The 23,137-nt window shown below is 38.9% G+C and overlaps 1 protein-coding gene across 1 annotated transcript in view; it reads left to right on the top strand.

Moving 5' to 3' along the window:
* LOC133581529 (vasoactive intestinal polypeptide receptor-like) overlaps positions 1-17,696 on the top strand; it is a 133,308-nt gene extending 115,612 nt beyond the window's left edge. The window contains exons 11-13 of the mRNA XM_061935550.1: positions 4,829-4,958; positions 7,298-7,339; positions 13,348-17,696. Coding sequence (XP_061791534.1) covers positions 4,829-4,958; positions 7,298-7,339; positions 13,348-13,533 — 358 coding nt within the window. The 3' untranslated portion in view covers positions 13,534-17,696. The remainder of the gene's footprint in view (positions 1-4,828; positions 4,959-7,297; positions 7,340-13,347) is intronic.
* The last annotated feature ends 5,441 nt before the right edge of the window (positions 17,697-23,137 follow it).

Below are 23,137 nucleotides of genomic sequence, written 5' to 3'. Positions count from 1 at the left end.
GTAATATGAAAAATATTTGTTCAATACCAAACATTATGGCCATTAGCGAAGAAAAATAAATTAATTAGCCGCAATTTTAAGAGCCGCACGGTTCAAAGCGTAGGAAAAAAGTTGCACCTTATATTCCGGAGGATACGGTAACTCTAAAAAAGACCCCAATATTTGGACACACGGGCAATTTTATTGTCAGAACATTATACAGAAATATTTTTAAATTGTTTTAACTGAATGCACATGATTTTTTTTTTTTTTAAATCTTAGTATTTTGTTGTGGAATTGTCCAGGAAGCACATCACGTATGTTTTGACGCATTGACTTTACCACTGACTGTAAAACCACCTTTCAGGTAGCCATCCATAGTTAAGGTAGAGGACCATCAAAATAAATTGTGTGATTAATCAGCATATTTATACGATTAATGCGATATTTTTTTAGTGATTAACGGCATGAGTTACATTTTAAAGAAAAATGTTAACTCCTGTTTGAGACACAAAATACCGTCGCACAGTTGGGTTAAGAAAACAGACGCTGATGCGACCGCTTCAGTTGTCGTCTTCTCAGGCACATTTTGAGGTCGGAAAAAGTAGCAGGCCGAGCGATCATTTTTGCTTGTTTGGCACAAAACAACTCACCACAACTTTCAGGAAACTGACTTTCGCTGTGCTGTTTGCCGACAAATGTGATGACTCTGCGGCGCGCGTTGTCTTCATCGCCTGTTTTGTTATCAAGGAAGTAAATCTGCGTCCAAATGGGGGCTGAGTAACGATACAAGTCAAATTTGCCGTACAGTTGCTGTGATTGGATAAAATCACGGGGATATGCTGAATTTGCGTTGATTGCTGTGATGGCGTATTTGCGAATTCCTTAGAGCAAGGTTCTTCAAACTTTTAGACTGGGGGGGCCACATTGGGCTTAAAAAATTTGGCTGTAACTATATATATATATATATATATATATATATATATATATATATATACATACAGTATATATAGTTACGACCAATAAACCACAGAAACCTCGACTATATATATATATATATATATATATATATATATATATATATATATATATATATATATATATATATATATATATATATATACACGTACAGTATATATATATATATATATATATATATATATATATATATATATATATATATATATATATATATATAGTCGAGGTTTCTGTGGTTTATCCGTTATACAGTGCTCAATACCGGGGTAGAGCGGAATATACGTTAGGTCAGGAAAAAACACAGAGGCTATATCATCCCAACAAGCCTGTTTCGCAGGTTTCCCTGCTCGCCCGGGGATTTTATTGATTTTTATTGATTTTATTATCGGGGAAACCCGCGAAACAGGCTTGTAGGGATAATATAGCCTCTGTGTTTTTTCCTTACCTAACGTGTATGTATATGTATATATATACAGGTAAAAGCCAGTAAATTAGAATATTTTGAAAAACTTGATTTATTTCAGTAATTGCATTCAAAAGGTGTAACTTGTACATTATATGTATTCATTGCACACAGACTGATGCATTCAAATGTTTATTTCATTTAATTTTGATGATTTGAAGTGGCAACAAATGAAAATCCAAAATTCCGTGTGTCACAAAATTAGAATATTGTGTAAGGGTTAAATTTTGAAGACACCTGGTGCCACAAACTAATCAGCTGATTAACTCAAAACACCTGCAAAGGGCTTTAAATGGTCTCTCAGTCCAGTTCTGAAGCCTACACAAACATGGGGAAGACTTCAGATTTGACAGCTGTCCAAAAGGCAACCATCGACACATTGCACAAGGAGGGAAAGACACAAAAGGTTATTGCTGAAGAGGCTGGCTGTTCTCAGAGCTCTGTGTCCAAACACATTAATGGAGAGGCAAAGGGAAGGAAAAACTGTGGTCAGAAAAAGTGTACAAGCGATAGGGATCACCGCGCCCTGGTCAAGATTGTGAAAAAAAACCCATTCAAAAATGTGGGGGAGATTCAGAAGGAGTGGACAGCTGCTGGAGTCAGTGCTTCAAGATCCACCACCAAGAGACGCTTGAAAGAAATGGGTTTCAACTGCCGCATACCTCGTGTCAAGCCACTGTTGACCAAGAAACAGCGCGAAAAGCGTCTCACCTGGGCTAAGGAAAAAAAGAGCTGGACTGCTGCTGAGTGGTCCAAAGTCATATTTTCTGACGAAAGCAAATTTTGCATTTCCTTTGGAAATCGAGGTCCCAGAGTCTGGAGGAAGACAGGAGAGGCACAGGATCCACGTTGCCTGAAGTCTAGTGTAAAGTTTCCACCATCAGTGATGGTTTGGGGTGCCATGTCATCTGCTGGTGTCGGTCCACTCTGTTTCCTGAGATCCAGGGTCAACGCAGCCGTCTACCAGCAAGTTTTAGAGCACTTCATGCTTCCTGCTGCTGACCTGCTCTATGGAGATGGAGATTTCAAGTTCCAACAGGACTTGGCGCCTGCACACAGCGCAAAATCTACCCGTGCCTGGTTTACGGACTATGGTATTTCTGTTCTAAATTGGCCCGCCAACTCCCCTGACCTTAGCCCCATAGAAAATCTGTGGGGTATTGTGAAAAGGAAGATGCAGAATGCCAGACCCAAAAACGCAGAAGAGTTGAAGGCCACTATCAGAGCAACCTGGGCTCTCATAACACCTGAGCAGTGCCAGAAACTCATCGACTCCATGCCACGCCGCATTAACGCAGTAATTGAGGCAAAAGGAGCTCCAACCAAGTATTGAGTATTGTACATGCTCATATTTTTCATTTTCATACTTTTCAGTTGGCCAACATTTCTAAAAATCCCTTTTTTGTATTAGCCTTAAGTAATATTCTAATTTTGTGACACACGGAATTTTGGATTTTCATTTGTTGCCACTTCAAATCATCAAAATTAAATGAAATAAACATTTGAATGCATCAGTCTGTGTGCAATGAATAAATATAATGTACAAGTTACACCTTTTGAATGCAATTACTGAAATAAATCAAGTTTTTCAAAATATTCTAATTTACTGGCTTTTACCTGTGTATATATATATATATACTGTATATATATATGTGTGTGTATAAAAATCAATAAAATCCCCGGACGAGCAGGTAAACCTGTGAAACAGGCTTGTAGGGCAGACCTAACGTATATTCCGCTCTACCCCCGTATTGAGCACTGTATAACGGATAAACCACAGAAACCTCGACTATATAAAAGTTAAAGTTAAAGTCCCAATGATTGTCACACACACACTAGGTGTGGTGAAATTTGTCCTCTGCATTTGACCCATCCCCTTGTTCACCCCCTGGGAGGTGAGGGGAGCAGTGGGCAGGAGCGGTGCTGCGCCCGGGAATCATTTTTGGTGATTTAACCCCCAATTCCAACCCTTGATGCTGAGTGCCAAGCAGGGAGGTAATGGGTCCCATTTTTATAGTCTTTGGTATGACTCGGCCGGGGTTTGAACTCACAACCTACCGATCTCAGGGCGGACACTCTAACCACTAGGCCACTGAGTATATATATATATATATATATATATATATATATATATATATATATATATATGTATGTGTATATATATATATATATATATATATATATATATATATATATATATATATATATATATATATATATATATATATGTATGTGTATATATATATATATATATATATATATATATATATATATATATATATATATATATATATATATATATATATATATGACGAGCAGGGAAACCTGTGAAACACGCTTGTAGGGATGATATAGCCTCTGTGTTTTTTTCCTGACCTAACGTATATTCCGCTCTACCCCGGTATTGAGCACTGTATAACGGATAAACCACAGAAACCTCGACTATATATATATATATATATATATATATATATATATATATATATATATATATAGTACAGGCCTAAAGTTTGGACACACTTTCTCATTCATTCAATTTGTTTTCTTTATTTTCATGACTATTTACATTGTAGATTGTCACTGAAGGCATCAAAGCTATGAATGAACACATGTGGAGTTATGTACTTAACAAAAACATTTGAAATAACTGAAAACATGTTTTATATTCTAGTTTCTTCAAAATAGCCACCCTTTGCTCTGATTACTGCTTTGCACACTCTTGGCATTCTCTCCATGAGCTTCAAGAGGTAGTCATCTGAAATGGTTTCCACTTCACAGGTGTCATAGTTTTGACATTTTTGGCTTGTACTTGTTATATAAGTACATATTATTATAATAGGTTATTAAGAGCCTGTGAAAGTTCAAGTCTTACCTTGTTTATTTCCGTGACCTCCTTAAGGTTATTTAATTAATCAGATACATCAAGCAGCTAAAATGCGCCAAACACGGATAAGTGTGGAAAGAGTGTTTTGCATTTTTCCCATCATCCCTTCTAATGCATTTAAACGGGCGTCATTTTGACTGTTTTTTTATGTTGATTTGACTTTTTTTTTTATAATAGCCACAAAGTTCAATCAGCATGTTTGTTGAATTTTTGTACTGGTTGTTTTTGGGGTTTTTCCCACTATGACTAGGGAAGGTTGTTTGGATTGGGTTATATAAGTGAATGATGTACTTCAGTTGGCTTAAAAATGCATTACAAGTCATAGTTACTTTTGTTGGCCACCAGATGGCAGCAAAATGGCTTTAATCAGTCAACTGGATATTTATATATGATATGGATATACCTCTCCTGGTCAGATTGTTTATTGAGCAAATTTGGCCTGCGGGCTGTAGTTTGGACACCCCTGCCTTAGAGGTACTTTTTTTGACAAATCATCTCTTCTTCTGATCCCTTCCTCCAACCAGGAGACTGGCTAAATCCACGCTGCTCTTGATACCGCTCTTTGGGATCAATTACATCATTTTTGCCTTCATACCTGACGACATCCACCCACAGCTGAGGATGGTGTTTGACCTCATCCTGGGCTCATTTCAGGTGAACTTTCACATCACGCACGACTGTCTTCACGAAACAATCATCCGTGTTGATAAATGCACAGTAGGCATCTTGGAATTAGAACACTAAAGAGCAGGGATTCTCAACTGTTGTCAGTATACATGGCGACGCCCACCCCAAAAACAACATAAAAATGGTAATAAATAGTCTATGTACACTCATTCCCCCAAGTTTCAGTAATAGTTACACCTTTGCATAAAAGTTGTGTTTTTTTCCAAAAGATGCTCCAAATGAGCTCCGTGGAGCTGAAAGAAAACTTGCATACGTTGCATAAAAATGGTCAATTACTCCCAACACATTCCTCTTTGGGATTTCAGAACTAAGATTTTGCACAGTCCACTTACTCTCTAAATTCAGTAAAAAAAAAATCTACTTTTTGATGGAACATGACGACATTTAAAGGTGTTTAATTGCATTACAGTGCATGATTTGTCTTTTTCTTGGTTGACCAATACATGTTGGGGATGACTAATTGTCCAATATTTTGTTATTCATTGTACATATAATATAAAATGTAATGTAATATATATAATATAATATTGTATGATAATATATATAATATAATATAATATTGTTTGATATATACATTATAATAATTAGTATTAATTAATAACTATTTTATATATATAATTGTATACATATATACCTTCATATATATATATATATATGATATATGTATACATATATATAGATATATATAAAACAGTATTTATTTGCACGACGTCGACTAGTGTACGCTGAAAAAGAAAAAAGAAGATTAACAAAAATATATTAAAATTAATCCTTGCAATTTATAGTCAAGCACTTTTATTCTGAAGATTTTTTAATGCAGCGGTGTATATATATGTATAAATATGTAAATGTGTATGTATACTGAATATATATATATGTATTTCTGTATATATGTATGTATATATATATATATATATATATATATAATGTGTTTATCTGAATATGTAAATACATATTTATATATGTATGTATATGTGTATGTATATATATATTTCTGTATATATGTATGTATGTATATGTTTATATCTGTATATGTAAATACATATTTACATATGTATGTATATATGTATGTATGTGTATATATATGTATATACAGTATGTATGTATATAATATATATATATGTATTTACATTAGGTCAGGAAAATACACAGAGGCTATTTCATCCCTACAAGCCTGTTTCGCAGGTATCCCTGATTTTATATACTGTAAATAAAAACAGGGAAACCTGCGAAACAGGCTTGTGGGGATGAAATAGCCTCTGTGTTTTTTCCTGACCTAACGTATATTCCGCTCTACCCCGGTATTGAGCACTTTATAACAGATAAACCACAGAAACCTCGACTATATATATATATAAATATATATATGTATGTATGTATGTATGTATGTGTATATATATATATATATAAATATATATATATATATATATATATATATATATGTATGTATGTATGTAATATGTTTATATATGTATATGTAAATACATATGTATATATATATATATATATATATATATGTATGTATGTAATATGTTTATATATGTATATGTAAATACATATGTATATATATATATATATAAATATATATGTTTATATATGTATATGTAAATACATATGTATATATATATGTTTATATATGTATACGTAAATACATATATATATATATATATATATATATGTTTATATTTGTATATGTAAATATATATATATATATATATATATATATATGTATATATATATATATATATATATATATATATATATATATATATATATGTTTATATTTGTATATGTAAATACATATGTATATTTGTATGTATGTATGTATATATGTATATATATCCCAATATGTCCCCCAAGTCAAAAAGTTTGGACACTCCTGTCCTATGTGCTTAGAAATAAAGTGACACATTATATATTCTGCAGTACCTCAAATTCAAACAAATTCTGAGTTGGAAAATGTCCTCGCCACTTGTCATTAAGGTGGGTCTGACAGCAGAACCAGTTGAGAATCCCCGCTAAAGAGAGCAGAGATACAGAAGCCATACTTTTGTGAGATGAAAAAAACAAGATGTCCTCACTGCTAGATGGATGCTAAGAGCCCGGGGAAATGATGGCACGCTATAGATGGAAACTACTCCTGATTTATAGCTGCTTTAGCAAAGAATGTTATCTCCTGGGAAATTTTCCCTGAGAGTGAACTTCAAATTGGTCGTAATCCTAAAATCATTATTCATACACAAAAATGTCTCCAGTTGGACTTCTGGCAACCGCTCACGTTGTGCTTCATCCTCTCACTCCTGCAGGGCTTTGTTGTTGCCGTCTTGTACTGCTTCCTCAACGGAGAGGTGAGACCAGAGCTCTCGCTCAGCACCCTGTTGCATACATACAGTCATGGTCATAAGTGTACATACACTTGTAAAGAACATAATGTCATGGCTGTCTTGAGTTTACAATCATTTCTACAACTCTTATTTTTTTGTGTAAAGTGATTGGAGCACATACTTGTTGGTCACAAAAAATTATTCATGAAGTTCGCTTCTTTTATGAATTTATTATGGGTCTACTGAAAATGTGACTTGGTCAAAAGTATACAAACAGCAATGTTAATATTTGCTTACATGTCCCTTGGCACCAGTGTTGGGACTAACGGGTTACAAAGTAACGCCGTTACTTTTGGCAGTAAATAGTAATCTAGCGCGTTATTTTTTATATTCAGTAACTCAGTTACCGTTACTACATGATGCGTTACTGTGTTATTTTACGTTATTTTTTACTGAGAAGATCTGAGTGTTTTTTATTGGCGCGCTGCGGAAGAGGCGACAAGGAAGAGGCGTGCTGTGTGTGTGTATGTGTGTGTGTGTGGGAGGGGGCGTGTTTGTGTTTACTAACAAGACATGGCGAAGCCCGAAGCAGAGTTTCTTAACATGGAGATATTCTCACTACTTTTCTTTTGTCGACCACAAAGAAAATAACTTTTTAGTTAAATGTAAGTTGTCTTAGATCAAAGATCCTATCCTAGCAATTCAAATCTGCTGAAACAGCTACAAAAGCAACATGCTTTGACGAAGCTAGTAAAGAGAGACACACCTCACCTCCTAAGCAACAGCGGCTGGATTTTAACGAGGCACTGAGCACTAAAGGTACACACACTCTGTCAATTCTCATATACTGTTGCTCTTTCATTCTAGACTTCTAGAGTGTTTGATTATCACATCACTCTAAATGTATAGACTATAAAGTTCACAAACATAAAGAGGGATCCTTATCTCTAAACTAAAACTGGGGAAATGTGTAGAGTGTTCTGGGCTTCAGACATGATTTTATTTCAGAATTCCTTGAGAGAAAAAAATGCCTGGTTTGGCTTTGTGTATGTAGTGTGTGCCTTCCTTGGTTTACAGCTATGTTGTTATTATGCTGTTTGTTACTTATGTATGTTATGTTGCAACTATTTAAAATAGTTTTGTCAATTTGTTCTGGCCTGAAACAAATTAGCCCTTTGAAACATATCTTTGTCTTTGTGTGTTGTATGTAGACCACATTGCTTAGCAGAGTTCAGTGATGCAAATGCTTTTCAAGTTGATCAACAGATTGTGTTATTCTCCAGTGCAATAACAGTACTGAAGTGAAGGCTAAAAGGGCATTAAAGGGGGCCTTAAAAAATAAAATAAAAAATAAAATATATATATATGTATATATATATATATATATATATATATATATATATATATATATATATATATATATATATATATATATATATATATGTAACTAGTAAATAGTTACTTTTCACAGTAACGCATTACTTTTTGGTGTTAGTAACTGAGTTAGTAACTGAGTTACTTTTGAAATATAGTAACTGTAACTAGTTCAATCATCAATCAATCAATGTTTATTTATATAGCCCTAAATCACAAGTGTCTCAAAGGGCTGCACAAGCCACAACGACATCCTCGGTACAAAGCCCACATAAGGGCAAGGAAAAACTCACCCCAGTGGGACGTCGATGTGAATGACTATGAGAAACCTTGGAGAGGACCGCATATGTGGGTAACCCCCCCCCCCCCCCCCCCCCCCCCCTCTAGGGGAGACCGAAAGCAATGGATGTCGAGTGGGTCTGACATAATATTGTGAGAGTCCAGTCCATAGTGGATCCAACATAATAGTAAGAGTCCAGTCCATAGTGGGGCCAGCAGGACACCATCCCGAGCGGAGACGGGTCAGCAGCGCAGAGATGTTCCCAGTCGATGCACAGGCGAGCGGTCCACCCCGGGTCCCGACTCCGGACAGCCAGCACTTCATCCATGGCCACCGGACCTGTGCCCCCCCCCCCACAAGGAATAGGGGAGCAGAGGAGAAAAGAAAAGAAACGGCAGATCAACTGGTCTAACAGGGGGGCTATTTAAAGGCTAGAGTATACAAATGAGTTTTAAGATGGGACTTAAATGCTTCTACTGAGGTAGCATCTCTAATTGTTACCGGGAGGGCATTCCATAGTACTGGAGCCCGAATAGAAAACGCTCTATAGCCCGCAGACTTTTTTTGGGCTCTGGGAATCACTAATTAGCCGGAGTTCTTTGAACGCAGATTTCTTGCCGGGACATATGGTACAATGCAATCGACAAGATAGGACGGAGCTAGACCGTGTAGTATTTTATACGTAAGTAGTAAAACCTTAAAGTCACATCTTGAGTGCACAGGAAGCCAGTGCAGGTGAGCCAGTATAGGCGTAATATGATCAAACTTTCTTGTTCTTGCCGCATTTTGTACCAATTGTAGTCTTTTAATGCTAGACATAGGGAGACCCGAAAATAATACGTTACAGTAGTCGAGACGAGACGTAACGAACGCATGAATAGTGATCTCAGCGTCGCTAGTGGATAAAATAGAACGAATTTTAGCGATATTACGGAGATGAAAGAAGGCCATTTTAGTGACACTCTTGATGTGTGACTCAAAGGAGAGAGTTGGGTCGAAAATAATACCCAGATTCTTTACTGATTCGCCTTGTGTAATTGTTTGGTTGTCAAATGTTAAGGTGGTATTATTAAATAAATGTCGGTGTTTAGCAGGACCGATAATCAGCATTTCCGTTTTCTTGGCGTTGAGTTGCAAGAAGTTAGCGGACATCCATTGTTTAATTTCATTAAGACACGCCTCCAGCTGACTACAATCCGGCGTGTTGGTCAGCTTTAGGGGCATGTAGAGTTGGGTGTCATCAGCATAACAATGAAAGCTAACACCGTATTTGCGTATGATGTCGCCTAGCGGCAGCATGTAAATACTAAAGAGTGCAGGGCCAAGAACCGAACCCTGAGGAACTCCGCACGTTACCTTAACATAGTCCGAGGTCACATTATTATGGGAGACGCATTGCATCCTGTCAGTAAGATAAGAGTTAAACCACGACAAAGCTAAGTCTGACATACCAATACGTGTTTTGATACGCTCTAATAAAATATTATGATCGACGGTATCGAAAGCAGCGCTAAGATCAAGAAGCAGCAACATAGATGACGCATCAGAATCCATCGTTAGCAGTAGATCATTAATCATTTTTGCGAGGGCTGTCTCCGTAGAGTGATTTGCCCTGAAACCGGATTGAAAAGGTTCACAGAGATTGTTAGACACTAAGTGTTCATTTAGCTGCCGTAATAGTTCCTCTAATGTTATTTCATCAAAAAGAGAGAGACTATTTTGTATTGCAGTATCCGTCGTAGATACAGTTGTATCTGTGTTAATAGAACCCAGTTGTAGCTGGGATGCGTTGTCTTTAATCTCCTTTCTAATGAGTTCAATTTTCTTATTAAAGAAATTCATAAAGTCATCTGCCGAGTGGGTGGAGCTATTGGGAGGAGTCCCTTGTTGGGTTAGCGATGCTACTGTACTAAACAAAAATTTAGGGTCGTTTTTGTTGAGGCGGATGAGATTTGAGTAATATTTAGCTTTAGCTAAGGTAAGCATGCGTTTATACGATATTAAACTATCACTCCATGCTTGATGGAAAACCTCAAGCTTGGTCGCGCGCCATTTGCGTTCCAACTTTCTACATGATAATTTATGAGCTCTGGTTTCTTCTGTAAACCATGGGGTGCGCCTTTTAGGGGCCCTTTTTTGTTTTAGCGGTGCTATACTATCAATGGTTTTGCGCAGGGCATTGTCAAAGTTGTTAGTTAGGTTATCAATAGAGCCGACATAATTTGGGAATGGTGCCATTACCGAAGGCAGTAGGTCAGCAAGAGTCATCGTTGTGGCAGCATTAATGTTGCGGCTGCTATAGCAGTTATTATTATTATTAGTTTGTTGACAATGAGTCAGAACTTCGAATTTTATAAGGTAATGATCGGACATTACTTTAGTATACGGGAGTACCATAACTTTGGAGGTGGTGACACCCCTGACCAGCACTAGATCTATCGTATTACCGTTGCGATGCGTAGGTTCATTTATTATTTGTGTAAGACCACAGCTATCAATTATAGTCTGGAGCGCCACGCACTGAGGGTCCGATGGGGTATTCATATGGATATTAAAGTCCCCCATTATGATTATATTGTCTGCGTGCGTCACTAGATCAGCAACGAACTCTGAGAATTCATTGATAAAGTCCGAGTAGGGCCCTGGGGGGGCGGTAGATAACAGCCATATCGAGAGGCAGCGGTGCGACAGACCTCATAGTAAGCACCTCAAACGATTTGTATTTATTATTTAGGTTAGGGGTAAGGTTAAAGTTTTCATTGTATATTAGTGCGACCCCCCCACCCCTTTTAAGGGGACGGGCAATATGCGCATTCGTATAGTTAGGAGGAGATGCCTCATTTAGCGCAAAAAAATCGTCTGGTTTGAGCCAGGTTTCGCTAAGACCAATGACGTTAAGATTGTTGTCTCTAATGACCTCATTAACTAATAACGTTTTGGGAGACAATGATCTTATGTTTAAAAAGCCCATATTATAAGTATTGGGCTGTTTTGACGAGTTTTTGTTTAAATTATCCGTAGTAGCAATATTAATAATGTTGCGTTTATTATACGTAGTGCACTTTAAATAGTTTCGACCATATCTAGGAATTGATACGACGGGAATTTTCAGATTGTTTGCTTGATGCTGCGATCGACTGAGCGCATCATGATTTGCCACCTCAGTAGAATGCATATCTACCCCTGACACATTCACAACAGAAAACACGTTGTGTGTTATTCTAAGAAAATTACTATGCGTACAGGAATTATCCAGCCTGGTGCTGGCTAGTTCTAGCTTAACTGACTCCTCACCCGAACTAGCAGGCTCTGTAATTGCCTGTGACCGGGCTTGCTCTAGTGTAGTTAGTCAAATGTGACTTAAACAGTAGTCTATGTTTTTAGACAGGATGATTGCGCCTTCCTGGTTAGGGTGAAGGCCGTCTCTCATCAGCAAGCCTGATTTGCCCCAGAAAGAGGGCCAATTATCAATAAACGTTAGTCCCTGTTGTAGTTACTGGTTTTCAGTAACTAGCCCAACACTACTTGGCACACACTGACCACAGAACTTTCCTCCATAATGTCTTATGTTTGTCCATGTGATGTCAGATGAAACAAAAATGTAGCTGTTTGGCCACAATACCCAGCAATATGTTTGGAGGAGAAAAGGTGAGGCCTTTAATCCCAGGAACACCATGTCTACCGTCAAGCATGGTGGTGGTAGTATTATGCTCTGGGTCTGTTTTGCTGCCAATGGAACTAGTGCTTTACAGAGAGTAAATGGGACAATGAAAAAGGAGGATTACCTCCAAATTCTTCAGGACAAGCTAAAATCATCAGCCCGGAGGTTGGGTCTTGGGCGCAGTTGGGTGTTCCAACAGGACAATGACCCCAAACACACGTCAAAAGTGGTAATGGAATGGCTAAATCAGGCTAGAATGAAGGTTTTAGAATGGCCTTCCCAAAGTCCTGACTTAAACGTGTGGACAATGCTGAAGAAACAAGTCAGAAAACCAACGGTCACCAATTTTGTCAAGAGGAGTTGTCAAAAATTCAAGCAGAAGCTTGTGGATGGCTACCAAAAGCGCCTTATTGCAGTGAAACTTGCAAATATTAACAAATATTAAGCTGTATGTATACTTTTGACCCAGCAGATTTGCTCACATTTTCAGTAGACCCGTAATAAATTCATAAAAGAAGCAAACTTCATGAATGTTTTTTGTGACCAACAAGTATGTGCTCCAATCACTCTATCACAAAAAAATAAGAGTTGTAGAAATGATTGGAAACTCAAGAAAGCCATGACATTATGTTCTTTACATGTGTATGTACACTTTTGACCACGACTGTACATACGTCACCTCACTGCTACGCCCCCCCCCCCCCCCCCCCCCTGCAGGTACAGGCGGAAATCAAGCGTAAGTGGCGCCGATGGATGTTGCAGCGCTTCCTGGGCGCCGACACCAAGTACCACCTGCCCTCCATCGGCGGCAACAACTTCAGCACCCAAATCTCCATGTTGACCAAGTGCAGCCCCACCGCGCGGCGAGCTTCCGCCTGCCAGGAGCACTTCTCCGCCATCTGACTCCTTGCGGGCGTGGCGGAAATCCGCGACGAACGTGACATGCTGTACATAAGCGGCGCCATCGTGTCGGGGGGGGGGGGGGGGTCATCTGAAGGCAACACGACCTTTTTAGTTTGTTGTGACTCCACCCGACCGATGTGACGTGCAACCAGGATGGGAGTCGATGTGAGTACAAGTTCAGGTGTTCAAACTCCTTCTAAATATGGCGTGTGACGTATTGATTTTAAAGGCAAAACCCACTAAAGAGCAGGATGTTTACTTAAAAAGGTAATGGTGTATTTTTGCCTCATCCTTCACTTTATAAGTCTAAAACGGAGGATGCATTGTTAACTGCTCACCGATGCCACCTGGTGGTTGTTTGGGTACACTGAAGCTAGTCCTGGACGGCCCCACTCCCTAACAGGAATGAGGCAAAAATACAGCTGCCGTAAATTCCGGACTATAAGTCGCTAATTTTTCCCCACGCTTTGAACTCTGGGGCTTATGAAACGGTGCGGCTAATTTCGGGATTTGTATTCGCCGTAGGCTATAAAGCAAACAGTTTTCATTAAACAGGGGACGGCGTGGCGCCGTTGGGAGAGTGGCCACGCCAGCAACCTGAGGGTTCCTGGTTCGATCCCCTGGTCCGTCACCCTTGCTCCTTGCATGGCAGCTCCCGCCATCAGTGTGTGAATGTGTGTGTGTGAATGGGTGAATGTGGAAATAGTGTCATCCAATCCAATCCACTTTATTTACATAGCACATTTAAACAACAAAAATGTTTCCAAAGTGCTGCACAACAAAATTAAAAATAATATTAAAAACAATAATCAAATATTATCCTTAGCTCCACCAACGACTGAATAAAAACAAAAAATAAATATAGAACCAATATAAAAACAACAACAAAATAAATATGATTAAAAACGATTTTAAAGGGAAAAAACTATTAAAACAGTAAATAGAAGGTAGAAAAGCGCTATACAAGTATAACCCATTTACCATTTCATTTAAATGCATGCTATGGCGCCATCTTTTGGACGAGTTTGCACACGGGTCGATGCCTACAAGTGTTACCTGCTGTGAAAGGTTTGAACCGGAAGTATAAGTGCCGTTTTCATCTTTCGATAAAATATTAATTCATCACTCCATGCAACCTTTTACAATACAACTAAGACTATTCACAATTATTAAACGGTCCCATGTGTGATGTCTGCGGGAGTGTTTTCATGCATATTTGCACATGCTATCGTGTTGTAATCACGCTAGCGTCTTTAGCATTAGCTAATATCCTAACTTGGACTTAGACTTCCCTTTTTTGTCATTCAAATGCAAACTTTACAGTACAGATAAGAACGAAATTTTGTTGCATTAGTGCTACCTGGTGGTTGTTTGGGTACACTGCAGCTAGTCCTGGATAGTCCCACCCCCTAATGCATCAATCACACGCAGGATTCTCACAGGAATGAGGCAAAAATACAACTCGACCTGCCTGCCGTAAATTCCGGACTATAAGCTGCTGATTTTTCCCTACGCTTTGAACCTTGCGGCTTATAAAACGGTGCGGCTAATTTATGGGATTTTTCTTCGGTGTAGGCCATGAAGCAAATAGTTTTTCATTAAACGGGGATGGCGTGGCACGGTTCCTGGTTTGATCCCCAGCTTCTACCAACCTAGTCACGTTCGTCTTGTCCTTGAGCATGCCACGTCACCCTTGCTCCAGTTAGTGCCTTGCATGGCAGCTCCCGCCATCAGTGTGTGTGAATGTGGAAATAATGTCACGAAGGTAGAAAAGCGCTATACAAGTATAACCCATTTAATTTAAACGCAAACAAAGACACTTAAATGGTTTGTTATTGTTGGTGCTATGGCGCCATCTTTTGGACGAGTTTGCACACGGCAAGTGCGGCTGGGTCGATGCCTACAAGTAGTTTCCTGCCGTGAAAGGTTTGAACCGGAAGTAGAAGTGCCGTTTCATCTTTTGATAAAATATTGATAGATTCTTCATTCATCACGCCATGCAACCTTTTACAATACAACTAAAACAATTCACACTTATGAAATATCCTAACTTAGACTTCCTTTTATTGTCATTCAAATGTGAACTTTACAGAAAGGTAAGAACGCAATTTTGTTGCATTAGCTGGTTGTAGTGCAGGATAAAAGAGCAATAAGGTGCAGATATAAATAAATAGATTACTGTACAGATAAATAGATTGTACTTTTGCATATGCATCCACGTTTAAGGATGTATGTTATATTGTCTTTATACTCCAGCTACTTAATCCGTTTTTGGGGGGAAATTGAGGGGATTATTATGATGCGTTCAAGAGTCTTATGGCCTGAGGGAAGAAGCTGTTACAGAACCTGGAGGTTCTGCTACGGAGGCTGCGGAACCTCTTTCTAGAGTCCAGCGGTGAAAACGCTATTAACTTACAATGACATTCTTTTTGTATTGTTTCATGACTTCTGTTTTGTTTGATCCGCCGTTTTACTGCCATGTTGCACACACAGTTTGGAAACAATTTAAGTGTATGTAAATTAAAGGGGAACATTATCACCAGACCTATGTAAGCGTCAATATATACCTTGATGTTGCAGAAAAAAGACCATATATTTTTTTAACTGATTTCCGAACTCTAAATGGGTGAATTTTGGCGAATTAAACGCCTTTCTATTATTCGCTCTCGGAGCGATGACGTCACAACGGGAAGCAATCCGCCATTTTCTCAAACACCGAGTCAAATCAGCTCTGTTATTTTCCGTTTTTTTCGACTGTTTTCCGTACCTTGGAGACATCATGCCTCGTTGGTGTGTTGTCGGAGGGTGTAACAACACGAACAGGGACGGATTCAAGTTGCACCAGTGGCCCAAAGATGCGAAAGTGGCAAGAAATTGGACGTTTGTTCCGCACACTTTACCGACGAAAGCTATGCTACGACAGAGATGGCAAGAATGTGTGGATATCCTGCGACACTCAAAGCAGATGCATTTCCAACTGGACTGGACAGATCAGCTTTCAGGAAAAGAGAGCGGATGAGGGTATGTCTACAGAATATATTAATTGATGAAAATTGGGCTGTCTACACTCTCAAAGTGCATGTTGTTGCCAAATGTATTTCATATGCTGTAAACCTAGTTCATAGTTGTTAGTTTCCTTTAATGCCAAACAAACACATACCAATTGTTCAATCCCCACCTAGTACCAACCTCGTCATGTCCGTTGTGTCCTGAGCAAGACACTTCACCCTTGCTCCTGATGGGTGCTGGTTAGCGCCTTGCATGGCAGCTCCCTCCATCAGTGTGTGAATGTGTGTGTGAATGGGTAAATGTGGAAGTAGTGTCAAAGCGTTTTGAGTACCTTGAAGGTAGAAAAGCGCTATACAAGTACAACCCATTTATTTATCATTTAATCGTTGGTTAGAAGGCGATCGCCGAATTGGTCCTCGCTTTCTCCCGTATCGCTGGCTGTCGTGTCGTTTTCGTCGGTTTCGCTTGCATACGGTTCAAACCGATATGGCTCAATAGCTTCAGTTTCTTCTTCAATTTCGTTTTCGCTACCTGCCTCCACACTACAACCATCCGTTTCAATACATTTGTAATCTGTTGAATCGCTAAAGCCACTGAAATCCGAGTCTGAATCCGAGCTAATGTCGCTATAGCTTGCTGTTCTTTCCGCCATGTTTGTTTGTGTTGGCATCACTGTGTGACGTCACAGGAAAATGGACGGGTATTTATAACGATGGTTAAAATCAGGCACTTTGAAGCTTTTTTTAGGGATATTGCGTGATGGGTAAAATTTTGAAAAAAACTTCGAAAAATAAAATAAGCCACTGGGAACTGATTTTTAATGGTTTTAACCCTTCTGAAATTGTGATAATGTTCCCCTTTAAAGTTTGGTGTACTGGAACTTGCTAGATGGCCGTTGGCACTCTTGTGCTCCTCCGCCCTTTGTCAGATATTGTTTTTGTTCTGCTGGGTGTCTAGCCCACCCAGTTTAATCACCGACGACTCGACCATGGAACAGGTAGTACCAGTTTACATGTTACTCTCTTGAGCGACCTGACATAATATATGACATAGATATTTGTACTGTATTTTCCGCACTATAAGCCACACCCACTAAATTTTAGAAGAAGAAAAATATGTGGACAATGCTGAAGAAACTAGTCCATGTCAGAAAACCCAACAAATTTAGCCGAACTGCACCAATTTTGTCAAGAGGAGTGGTCAAAAATTCAAGCAGAAGCTTGTGGATGGCTACCAAAAGCGCCTTATTGCAGTGAAACTTGCCAAGGGACATGTAAGCAAATATTAACATTGCTGTATGTATACTTTTGACCAAGTCACATTTTCAGTAGACCCATAATACATACTTGCCAACCTTGAGACCTCCGATTTCGGGAGGTGGGGGGTGGGGGCGTGGTCGGGGGTGGGGCGGGGCGTGGTTAAGAGGGGAGGAGTATATTGACAGCTAGAATTCACCAAGTCAAGTATTTCATATATATATATATATATATATATGTCAAGACGAGGACTATGGTGTGTTTGTTTTCCCGAGATGCAAGTAAAGCTGGACTGGTCATGGCGTGAAGGTGAATACATATTTATTTATAACACTCAAAGGAACAAAAGGCGCGCTCAAGGCGGATGTACAAACTTGACTAACGAAACAAAAAGACTTGCACGTGGGCAAAAAACTGTGAACAATTAAACAAAAACACTAACTGTGGCATTAATAAACAAAAAAACTTACTTGGCATGGACTATGAAGTGCGCAGAGGTAAAAGTGTGACAGGGGTATGAATCCGGGATTTCGCCAGAACGACGAACTGAAAACAATGAACTTAAATACTACCGACATGATTAACGAAAACAGGTGCGTGACTCAAAACGTGAAACAGGTGCGTGACGTGACAGGTGAAAACTAATGGGTTGCTATGGTGACAAAACAAAACAAAAGTGCACAAAAAGTCCAAAAACAAAACCGAACATGACTAAAACAAAACATGATCACACAGACATGACATATACAGGTAAAAGCCAGTAAATTAGAATATTTTGGAAAAACTTGATTTATTTCAGTAATTGCATTCAAAAGGTGTAACTTGTACATTATATTTATTCATTGCACACAGACTGATGCATTCAAATGTTTATTTCATTTAATTTTGATGATTTGAAGTGGCAACAAATGAAAATCCAAAATTCCGTGTGTCACAAAATTAGAATATTACTTAAGGCTAATACAAAAAAGGGATTTTTAGAAATGTTGGCCAACTGAAAAGTATGAAAATGAAAAATATGAGCATGTACAATACTCAATACTTGGTTGGAGCTCCTTTTGCCTCAATTACTACGTTAATGCGGCGTGGCATGGAGTCGATGAGTTTCTGGCACCCCAAACCATCACTGATGGTGGAAACTTTACACTAGACTTCAGGCAACGTGGATCCTGTGCCTCTCCTGTCTTCCTCCAGACTCTGGGACCTCGATTTCTAAAGGAAATGCAAAATTTGCATGGTTGGGTGATGGTTTGGGGTGCCATGTCATCTGCTGGTGTCGGTCCACTCTGTTTCCTGAGATCCAGGGTCAACGCAGCCGTCTACCAGCAAGTTTTAGAGCACTTCATGCTTCCTGCTGCTGACCTGCTCTATGGAGATGGAGATTTCAAGTTCCAACAGGACTTGGCGCCTGCACACAGCGCAAAATCTACCCGTGCCTGGTTTACGGACCATGGTATTTCTGTTCTAAATTGGCCCGCCAACTCCCCTGACCTTAGCCCCATAGAAAATCTGTGGGGTATTGTGAAAAGGAAGATGCAGAATGCCAGACCCAAAAACGCAGAAGAGTTGAAGGCCACTATCAGAGCAACCTGGGCTCTCATAACACCTGAGCAGTGCCAGAAACTCATCGACTCCATGCCACGCCGCATTAACGCAGTAATTGAGGCAAAAGGAGCTCCAACCAAGTATTGAGTATTGTACATGCTCATATTTTTCATTTTCATACTTTTCAGTTGGCCAACATTTCTAAAAATCCCTTTTTTGTATTAGCCTTAAGTAATATTCTAATTTTGTGACACACGGAATTTTGGATTTTCATTTGTTGCCACTTCAAATCATCCAAATTAAATGAAATAAACATTTGAATGCATCAGTCTGTGTGCAATGAATAAATATAATGTACAAGTTACACCTTTTGAATGCAATTACTGAAATAAATCAAGTTTTTCAAAATATTCTAATTTACAGGCTTTTACCTGTATGGTCATTTTAAATGAATTATTATGATAATTTAAAATTAATTATTTCAAAGATGTTTATTTTAATGTATAATTCTATGGCTGGATGTAATAAGGAGTCAGAAAAAATATAAATAAAAATACAATTAATTTTGATGTTTTTAGCAAAATATAGTAAACATTTATTTATTTTTTAAATTAATAAATATATTTATTTTTCGGTAAGATAAACATAATAATACAATTCATCCCTAGTCTGGATGATTTAGTTCTTGTCACCCTGTTGTCCTCCCGTCATGAAAAAAGGCTGTCCTCACTCAGGTCCGCATGGAGCTGGAGGGGGCGTGGCTTCCAGCTCCGGCTGAAAATCGGGAGATTTTCGGGAGAATATTTGTTTTCGGGAGAGGCGCTGAATTTCGGGAGTCTCCCAGAAAATTCGGGAGGGTTGGCAAGTATGCCATAATAAATTCATAAAAGCAGCAAACTTCATGAATGTTCTTTTTGTGACCAACAAGTATGTGCTCCAATCACTCTATCAGAAAAAAATAAGAGTTGATTGGAAACTCAAGACAGCCATGACAGTATGTTCTTTACTAGTGTATGTAAACTTTTGACCAGGTCTGTCCACTACAATAATACCTCGGCCTTAATACGGTGACAATATTGATTTGGAGAGGATTCAGCATTGATATTAAAGAGAGAGCCCTATAAAAAGCAGGATGTTTACTGAAAGACCACCTGGGCTATGTTGTGCATGCACTTAACCTAATGGCCCGTGTTGGGTAGGGGGCGTTAAACAACAAGCGTCGGCTCGAAGAAACCCTTAATGTACCAGACCTTATCTTTCATCCCCGCCCATGGCCATTTTTATATGAAACCTCCACTCTACTGAATTATTGCTGGCTGACATTCCACAGCCGGGGCTAATGAAGCTTGTGCATATCAAATGACTGAGGCTTTTAGTTTGGTGCATAATCGCCTTGCAGATGTCCCATCCCGAGGTCTGTTATTAGGCCACAGGACAGACTAATTCATGGTGCGGGAACAGTAATTGATGTCTTTTTCGTTCATATTGTCGAATATCGGCTTTACCGTTCAGAAGTGCCGCAATCATGACCAAATTCTTAAAGCTTTTTTCCCTTTAGTCTTCAATGAAAAGCATGCTCTAGAACAGTGTTCCTCAACCTTTTTGGAGCCAAGGTTAGACAATTCTCACGCCATGACTATGTTAAGTGGCAACAGAAGGTGGATACACTGCTTCATTACAGTATGTATCTTCTGCCATCTAGTGGAAGAGCAGTTAATTGTCCTTCCCTGTCACAGTTAGATGAGCAAAGATTGAGTATTTGTGGTAAATATGTACCGTATTTTCCAAAACTACCAATTTGTAGAAGAAAAAAACATGTTTCCATATATTAGCCGCAGATATACAGTGGTGGTCAAAAGTTGTAAAGAACATAATGTCATGGCTGTCTTGAGTTTCCAATACTTTCTACAACTCTTATTTTTTTTGTGATAGAGTGATTGGAGCACATACTTGTTGGTCACAAAAAACATTCATGAAGTTTTGGTTCTTTTATGAATTTATTATGGGTCGAGCTGGGTCAAAAGTATACATACAGCAATGTTAATATTTGCTTACATGTCCCTTGGCAAGTTTCACTGCAATAAGGTGCTTTTGGTAGCCATCCACAAGCTTCTGCTTGAATTTTTAACCATTAAAATTGGTGCAGTTCAGCTAAATGTGTTGGTTTTCTGACATGGACTTGTTTCTTCAGCATTGTCCACACGTCAGGACTTTGGAAAGGCCATTCTAAAACCTTAACTGTAGCCTGATTTAGCCATTCCTTTACCACTTTTGACGTGTGTTTGGGGTCATTGTCCTGTTGGAACACCCAAGACTAGAGATGTCCGATAATGGCTTTTTTGCCGATATTCCGATATCAACCGATACTGATATATACAGTCGTGGAATTAACACATTATTATGCCTAATTTTGTTGCGATGCATTAAACAATGTAACAAGGTTTTCCAAAATAAATCAACTCAAGTTATGGAAAAAAGTGCCAACATGGCACTGCCATATTTATTATTGAAGTCACAAAGTGTATTATTTTTTTTTAACATGCCTCAAAACAGCAGCTTGGAATTTGGCACATGCTCTCCTTGAGAGAGCATGAGGAAGTTGAGGTGGGCGGGGTTGGGTCGTAGGGTGTAGCGGGGGGGTGTATATTGTAGCGTCCCGGAAGAGTTAGTGCTGCAAGGGATTCTGGGTATTTGTTCTGTTGTGTTTATGTTGTGTTACGGTGCGGATGTTCTCCCGAAATGTGTTTGTCATTCTTGTTTGGTGTGGGTTCACAGTGTGGCGCATATTTGTAACAGTGTTAAAGTTGTTTGTATGGCCACCCTCAGTGTGACCTGTATGGCTGTTGACCAAGTATGCGTGGCACTCAACTGGTGTGTGTGAAAAGCCATAGATATTATGTGATTGGGCCGGCACGCAAAGGTTAAGGTTTAAGATTTATTGGCGCTCTGTACTTCTCCCTACGTCCGTGTACGCAGCGGCGTTTTAAAAAGTCATACATTTTAATTTTTGAAACCGATACCGATAATTTCCGATTTTACATTTCAAAGCATTTATCGGCTGATAATATCGGCAGTCCGATATTATCGGACATCCCTACAGAGTATAATACTACCACCACTATGCTTGACGGTAGGAATGGTGTTCCTGGGATTAAAGGCCTCACCTTTTCTCCTCTAAACATATTGCTGGGTATTGTGGCCAAACAGCTCCATTTTTGTTTCATCTGACCACAGAACTTTCCTCCAGAAGGTCTTATCTTTGTCCACGTGATGTCAGGACAGATTTTAAAAAATAATTACGTGGGCCGTAGTTTGGGAACCACTGCGGTAAACGTTACCACCAAAAATCAGTTTTATTATAGAGTAACAGTAAGCTTCTTGACGTGTGCGATAACATCCATGATCATCGTCTAGAGTTGCAACATCCTCCCTACTGAAAGTACCTCAGACTATATGTCACACCTATAGTACACAGTCAACATGTAAATAAGGGGAAAAGATGGTGTATTTAATGGCGATGACTTCAAGTGCTCAGGTGTCAACTGGAAATCGGCGTTTACATTATAGAGTAGATATCCACTCCTGGTGATTGCGTAATGTCTGTGGTATGTGTTGCCGTGTACATGTTGTGTACATATGCTGTACTGTATACCATATGGAATTAGCTGTTGAGATATTAAACCATTTGCACTTTGGGCGGTGTATGCTTCCAGTTCATTGCGCGGGTGACTCTTGGGGACATGTTTTATCAGATTTTTGCAGCGTCATGCTTCCAACCCCGCTTCGAAAAGCTG

This window comes from Nerophis lumbriciformis, linkage group LG03 (genome assembly GCF_033978685.3).
Source record: "Nerophis lumbriciformis linkage group LG03, RoL_Nlum_v2.1, whole genome shotgun sequence".
Taxonomy (NCBI): Eukaryota; Metazoa; Chordata; class Actinopteri; order Syngnathiformes; family Syngnathidae; genus Nerophis; species Nerophis lumbriciformis.
This window is presented reverse-complemented; position numbering and strand designations above follow the sequence as displayed.